General features: G+C 36.8%; 1 protein-coding gene across 1 annotated transcript in view; it reads right to left on the bottom strand.

The window, feature by feature from the left end:
• Positions 1-2,606: 2,606 nt before the first annotated feature.
• The window catches only part of LOC104158809 (COBW domain-containing protein 1-like), a gene marked incomplete at its 5' end in the record, with an annotated part of 27,521 nt that continues 22,544 nt past the window's right edge, over positions 2,607-7,583 (bottom strand). Inside the window, 4 exons of the mRNA XM_009696557.1 lie at positions 2,607-2,701; positions 3,401-3,530; positions 5,365-5,430; positions 5,530-5,598. Of these exons, the coding sequence (XP_009694859.1) occupies positions 2,607-2,701; positions 3,401-3,530; positions 5,365-5,430; positions 5,530-5,598 (360 nt within the window). The remainder of the gene's footprint in view (positions 2,702-3,400; positions 3,531-5,364; positions 5,431-5,529; positions 5,599-7,583) is intronic.

The following is a 7,583-nucleotide window of genomic DNA, read 5'->3' as shown; positions in this document are numbered from 1 at the left end:
GAGTTCCTTGGAGAAGGCCATCCTTGCTACAACTGCCAGTAACATCAATACCAAAAGCATCCAGCAATCAGTTCACTAGGGGCAGCTTTTACTGCCGCTCTGACAGTTACCTTTCTTCCTCATTTCTTTCTGGCATGATGCAAAAAACAAGGCCTAGTACACCAGGCTGGACATACAAGAACAGACCAGGAAAAGTCAGTTAAATAAATATCCAAGAAAAGAAAACAGCAATCTTCTTATGAGAATAGGATAAAGGGCCGGCCCTTGGCGGTGTTACCAGTGTCGTTATGTGTAAGCAGAATAGGGGACAAGGCAGAGTGGGCATCCTGACAGCCAACAAGGATGGAGAGGTGCATACTCCCACGCTGCCCAGGAGCTGCCTGCTCCCCATCCCAGGGGCTCCCTGGAAATATGCAGGCAGTTTACAGGAGCCATGGAGAGACAAAGTTGTGCACACTGACTAAAGCGTCTCTGACACTATCACTGAGAGCAGTGCAGGGAAAGTACTACAGAGGAAGAACGAGTAATACCAAGATGAGCTATACAGAAGATTCCCAGCTGCAGAGATGCCCCATTACAGCAACAAAAAAAACCCAGTCAGCATGGGAATTTTGGAGTATGCAGTTGGTGAAGAAATATGAAAAACAAGCATCTAAAAATACGACAGTAAGTGTGTAAGCCATCCATGGCTTGTTCCCTCATGACACATGGTTGAAGCTCTTCTCATGAAATCTCTGAACTTTTTTTTCAGATGGAAAATGAATGATCAGTTGGGCACTTCAGCAATCAATGTTTCTAAAGATAACAGACTTCTTCAATTACATGAGGCATTTATAAGATAGAAGATATTTGATCGCTTTCTCTATAACAAATGGAAGTATAAGCAGCAACAAACAGAAATGTATTATCCACAATTTTGCATTTACATGATGCTTATAACTCAGTCTCTAACACTGATGGCAATAATTTGACTAATTTTCATGCAGGACTAAGTGTCATTTATGCAATCCAAAACATATACCAGTGTGAGAATATGTATCAGTTTTCAAAATGAAGAATTGCAATTGCAATTGCTAAGGGAAACTGTCAATGTCACTCAACAATGTACCGATCTCTCTCAAATGCCACCAATGCTGTGCCAAACAGAAAGTAACATTGTAAGTAGATTGTTCTTTCTTTTTACCTTGCTTCAGTTTACAGAAATAGTTCATCTCTGCAAATGTCTTCAAGCTATCTAAAACTACTTATGTGAGGACTGAAGTCATGTCTGCCTATATGTATCCACTGGGAGACTGAAGAGCTCTCTCTTATTGGACGCATGACTTCAGCTATTAATCAAAGAAGACATCAGCTCCTGGCAGTGAAAGATTAACAATGTCTCCTTCCTCAGCTCTTTGGAAACAAACTCCAAACTGATTTATTTTAGTAGAAGCAAAATGAAATTTTGTAAGACTGCCGATAAAAGAAAAAAAAAAAAGGGCCATTCCCTTTTTTTTTTTTTTTTTTTTAGTTTGATGCACCTTTTATCCTAAAGCAAATGTTAGCTATGTGACAAGTAACATACCACTAGTACTAAAAACAAATTTCTACTTATCCAGGCACATCAACAAGCATCAATGTAACACTGTAGCTAAGAGTCCATTCTTCAGAATATCTGCTTCCTGTCCTACAATTATTTTTTGAAACATTTTTAATTCCACCTTATCTTCTTGCATTCACCCAGCTGTAGTCAACATATCCCTCTGATGCTAAGAGGTGAACGATGACCTCCAGAGAAAGTAGAGGGCAAGAAGTTCAACTCTAAATTATAAAAGTAATGAGTACAGAGATGACAGCTCCAAACTAAGTTTTGAAAATAGCACCCAAAAGCTGGGTCAGAGAACCCCATAACAAATCACACAGGGCAGCCTGGACAACACAATGAAAATGTGCTGCCTCTGGTCCCCTAAATCCTGAACTGGCAGGATCATGGCCTAGAAGATCTATGAGGTCAGCTACACCTTTCAACACTTTGGCTATGTAACCGAACGCTGCATTCATAGCTATTACGCAGATAGTCTATATTCCATGTGGTCTTGAGCCTCTGCTATCTATGTATTTTTAGTTTCATTTATAGAACAGGTTTAGTGGTACCTGGGATGGATGTACACATTCAACAACCACAAAACAAATGGAAAGAGATGGAAGACAGTTTAATAGTAAACACTAAATAACTTTTTACTCTGATTACATCACTGGCAATAATCACCGTTGCTTCATTTCCAGCAGTAAAAGAGAGTTACCTTTCAGGCCCTACGCTTCAAACACGTTTACCATATTCCTACTGTAATACTTCATGTACAGCATAAACAACAGCCTTTTGCCTGTCTGCATTTCTGCACAGGTACATGATGTTACCAACATAACTTAAGCCAAATCCAAAACAGTAGAACTGTTTGATTCTAGACCATAAGAGCGAATCTTTAAGCAGCAGGTCAGCTGGGATTCTTACGAGGACTTCAGGGTTTAACTGTTGTGTAAATGGCAAGAGGAAAAAGAAACCCCTATACTGCATGTCATTCAATCTTTTCTACCATAAAAAGCTTGCAGGCTTAAGTGCAGACATTTCATCTTTTTTGTAGTTTAATGTCAACTGTTCCTTGTTTCTCTCTCACAGTGGCTATGAATACTTCCTTGATGGTCTCCTTATCCAAGTTCCTGCCTGTAAAGAGAAATAAATTAGCTACCTATATTTTACAGTGTATTGCAAAAAATGCACACAAGTAGCACCCTGCCAGTCTTCTCAGCAAAGGAGATGTTTATTATACCAAGGAGGAAAAACAACAGTATTAAAATCAAGCTGCACGTAACAAGATAACTTTAGATTTTACACGTAACAACAAACTTCAAGCTGTACAAGTAAAGGAAAGGAGGAAAAACTGGCAGTTTTTTGGTCATAAAAACACTTTGCAGAACAGAGTGTAACAAGGAGGAAGTAGAAATGTACCACCACAGAATTACAAGCTTTTCAGAAACAGAACAGATTTTATACATTTTAATGGCTATAATGATCTTCCTTACCGTTAATGAATATTTGATCAAACATTCAAACAATCCCCATCTCATATTTATAACTATGGATTTTTAAAATAACATTAAATATGCCAATATAATTTATGAATACTTAGTATTTTGTTATATTTTAATGCTACTAAAAGGGATAGTGTAGATTCCTCTCAGCTGGAATACAAAACGGCAGGAGGTCTTGATGGATAAACCTTTGACTAAAGGTTATGCTGATGATACTCACTATTATTCTGGCCAGTTTAGGTCGGTTGCTTTCACTGGACAAGTCACAGGACTGCCTGCTGAAAGAACAGCTTCTTAAAGTTGAACAAGGAGATACGTAATTTCATCTTACCTATTAGGACGAGTCTATTTGTTCTCTTTTCATCTTCTTTCCAGGCTACTGCAGTCTCTTCCAGATCATAGAGCTCATGGACACCTTGGACTATCACATGATGAGATTTGCCTTGAATAGATACCAGTCCCTTATCAGAAAAATAACTGTTAGGATATAGAAACAAACCTTTTAAAATGAAGGGGGGGGGGCGAAGGAAACAAAAAAACAAACTTTGAAACTAGGCCAAGCAGGGAAAAAAATATTTCTGGCAACCATCCAGCAGTTAGTCAAAATAACCATGTAGTATGGTCACTTCTACTCGTAACATCCATTCTCACATCTCCTTATTTTGTTACAGACTAATAATTACATGTCATACTCTGCCTTCTGTTCCTCATTTGGTCAGCATCTAGCACGTTCCAGCAAAAACAAAACATCATCAGCTATTATGCCACTTTGAATATATATATATGGTGCATGACATATGAGTCCATGAAAGATTGATTGCCACCAAAGATGATGTAAAATAAGCAAAAATGTTTGATTTCATATTGTTCTGATTAAGTTCTCATGCTCAGCATATTCACTATTCTAAAACAGAATCTTTGAATGTTGGAGAACGAACAAACATTTGTGAAGTAAAATGGCTAGCAACAGAATTAGAAGGGATGACTGTCAGAGTGAAGCCATTAACCCACATACCAAAAGTTGTATTAAAAGAGTTTGCAACACTTCATGTAAAACTTTATAAAATATTTTAGCGGAATACATTCTGTAAAACACATCTTACACTTCCCTAAAGAAAAAAAAAAAAAAGAGTTAAAAATATTTTATGAAAAAGGGTCTGCATTTTACATATTAGTTGGAATTCTATGACTATTACTGCCGAAAGGACTATGACTGCAGGTAAAATACAAAGCAACAAACTTCGGAACCTATTCTGTAATTACCTAGGGTTCATTTGCGTTGGTGTACTTGTGACTGAGGGCCAGCACACAGGTTATCACAGGCCTCAGATCTCCTAAATAATTACTTTGATTCCAATGCTCAATACAACAAAAATATACTTGTGCATAGCAGCACTGTTTTCAGACAGTTTAAGATGCATCAGTAGCTACTTTCTTCTATTTGTCAGAAAGGGGAAGACAAGAATATTCTCGTTCTGTTGCTGAAAGAGCAAGAATATAACCTTTCTTCCAATGAAATTAAAATAATTATGTCACTATCCATGACGCACAAGTATTCTCAGAAAACAAATCAGAGCCTATCTTCTATTTCTTACAGCCTACCAAATGACAGACTTGATTCTTACTTCTTCTGATTTACTTGGCTGCTTGGTACAAGGAAAATGAAAATATATCCTAAATTGTCACCTATACTCCCCTCAAAACCATGCAACTGAAAAACATATGAAGTGCCCATGAAGATGAATACTTTAAAATGTTTAAAACTACAGTCTGACAATACTGTAAAAAGTTGTGAGCCTAGACCACAACTAGTACTGCACTGCTATGTTATGCCAAATTCAACTTCTGCATATTATGCCAACAATTATAATTACAGACAGCAATCTACAGTATCCAATCTATGGTATCCAGTCCCTAGATAAGGAGACATTTATGTGAGATGGATGGAACCTTTCAAAGCAATGGAGCTGAAAAATTAAAAAGTGATTTAACTATGTCCTGATTATTAACTCTGCCACTGATGTTTGGGATTGTACATTGTCCTTCTCAATTCAAACAAGTAGGATCAATGTTTGCTTTTCAGTCAGCTCTCTCCTTTTGAGTTGTTCTACCAGCCAGCAGAGAACAAACTGTCTCTACAAGGAGCAATGACAAATCGATATTCTCCATTTTATATGTGCCACTACAGTGATCCAGGAGGGCCTTCGATAGGTCTGTAACTGACAGCACAATGCAGTTTTTCAGGTGTCAAAGAGGAAAAGCACAAAACAAAGAAGTTGGCAATTTCTGACTAACCTTCAGTCTTATGACGTCCATGGTGCGCCCAGTCTTATCTTTCACATTCTTCTCCCACAGAAGATTCTGTTAAAAGGAAAAATGTTTTCATAAACAGAATGGCATGGGATGATTTTCTCTAAAAAGCCACAATGATTTTTCAGTTGACAGCGATGTATTACTTACCTGAATAAAGAGATTTAAGTTCTCTTCTTTTATATTTCCTGGAACTTCAAATGTTACTGTAATTATACCCTGTAAATGGAAAGACTCATTTATTATTACCGAACTGAATAAACACTTCATGACATTAATTTCAAAAAGTGTTCTCTATAACTTGGCCTCATTAAAAAGCAACTATATACCCAAGTCAATTGAAAAAAAAAACAACTCTCCATTTCTCTTCTGCTCTAATTTGCTATATTATGCTATACCTTTTGGTTGTTTGGGTGTGCACTTAAGAGGCATACACAATACTTTGAATAGGTTAATGCCATCAGCTTCTAGCTTCTACCGCGTAATTGTTTGCTCTAAATGATATTTGTTCTCAAAGAAAGCCTAAGAATTTTAATTCTTACAGGCTAGTAAGCTCACTCTTTCAAACAGGTTTAAGAATCCTAGCTTCTTTGCATACTGATCTTTGACACAATTTCTGATCTCCATTACAGTTCTATCAGACAAAAATTAATCAACGTATTTTTCACCTATCCATACTTGCCTGTTATGAAAAGCTTTTTGTAAAGACTATGTAGGAATAGATTCCAAAAATAAAGATGTCTCACTTGCCTGTTATGAAAAGTTTTTTTGTAAAGACTATGTAGGAACAGATTCCAAAAATAAAGATGTCTGAAGTGACATTTTATTCCAAAGCAACCAGCTTACTGCTTAGAACCCATTACTATCAAAACAAAGACGAAAATAAATGTGTAATTTAAAACTAAGAATTTATTAAAAAATAAAGGAAATAATGTGTCTTAAACTTATTTTTGTCACTGTAACGTCCCAATGGCATAGAAGAACATAGAGAATTACTTTTTGTACAACCTAAATGTCTTTCAAATGATTACTGCTTTCAGACGACTAGTCTAACTTAAGAAAAAAAAAAAGCAGCAAGCACAAATCTAAGTGTTTATCTAATGAGCAAGTAAACTCACCAAAACAACCAAGAGCTAACACTTAGAGCAGCTTCAAAACAAGACAGACAAAAGTTTACTGTGCTCCATTCATAGTGCATGTTGATCTTCTACATGAAGATAATAAGCACACTTTATTATCCAACAAGGACTTGCAGCCTACTGCGAAAGGTGTTCCTGGTCTCATGTATGCCTCATCTGTCTCAATAACCATCTTAATACTGTGGGTGTTGAACTAAACAGGGATAGTAACAATGAATTCTCACTGTTTCCTAGTGGTCAACTGGCTCCACACCGCAAAAACAATAATTTCCTTAATAATACAAGCGTACTGTAACTCTCACAACATTCAGCAAGGTTTCTACTTAACTTTTTTCTACTTTACAGGTCTATTCAGACTTTTATTACTATAAGTGAACATATTTAAGATGAACAGAAATTTTAATTAAACAAAAAACTATGAACCTAAGATTCTGCTCTCAATTATAGTTAAGTATGAAACTGATTTTATACTTAATTTCTATATTAATTTATATATATAACTGATTTTATACTTAATCTTTCATTCCAAAAGGAGATTGTAGTTGCCTTTTATCTTTTTCCAAGACTAGCAACTTCACAGTCAAGATTTACAGTTCAAAAAGAAAAATACAGGCATTGTATGCATCATATTTTAACCTGAAAATTAAATTTAAGCACAGCAACTTTCTAGAAGGAAAGCACACTTTTCTAAGCTACTGTATAAAAATACAGGCTTTTCTTTTTTTGCAGCCCCTGAGAGGACCGTTGCCCATGGGTGAACTGCACCCAGCTGAGGATACCCGAGACAGGATTGTGACCTACAAATCATTCATAAAGCAGGTACCTGTATATGGACTGGGGCCCGTGGGCGACCCGCGGGGCAGGGACACTAAGAACAGGGACACAGGAACACTAAGGAACAGAGCAGTGACAAAACCACTAAGAAGCAAAAAGGAACAGAAAGCTACTACACAAAACTACATGCCCCAGTAAAAAATATCTCTGTCTTTCTTATAAATCCCCTTGGTGCTGGGAAGCTAGAGGAGGGCAATTGCAAAAGCAGGGAACTCAGGGATTTACTGATGG

The sequence above is a fragment of the Cariama cristata genome, unplaced genomic scaffold (genome assembly GCF_000690535.1).
Source record: "Cariama cristata isolate BGI_N322 unplaced genomic scaffold, ASM69053v1 scaffold18243, whole genome shotgun sequence".
NCBI lineage: Eukaryota > Metazoa > Chordata > Aves > Cariamiformes > Cariamidae > Cariama > Cariama cristata.
This window is presented reverse-complemented; position numbering and strand designations above follow the sequence as displayed.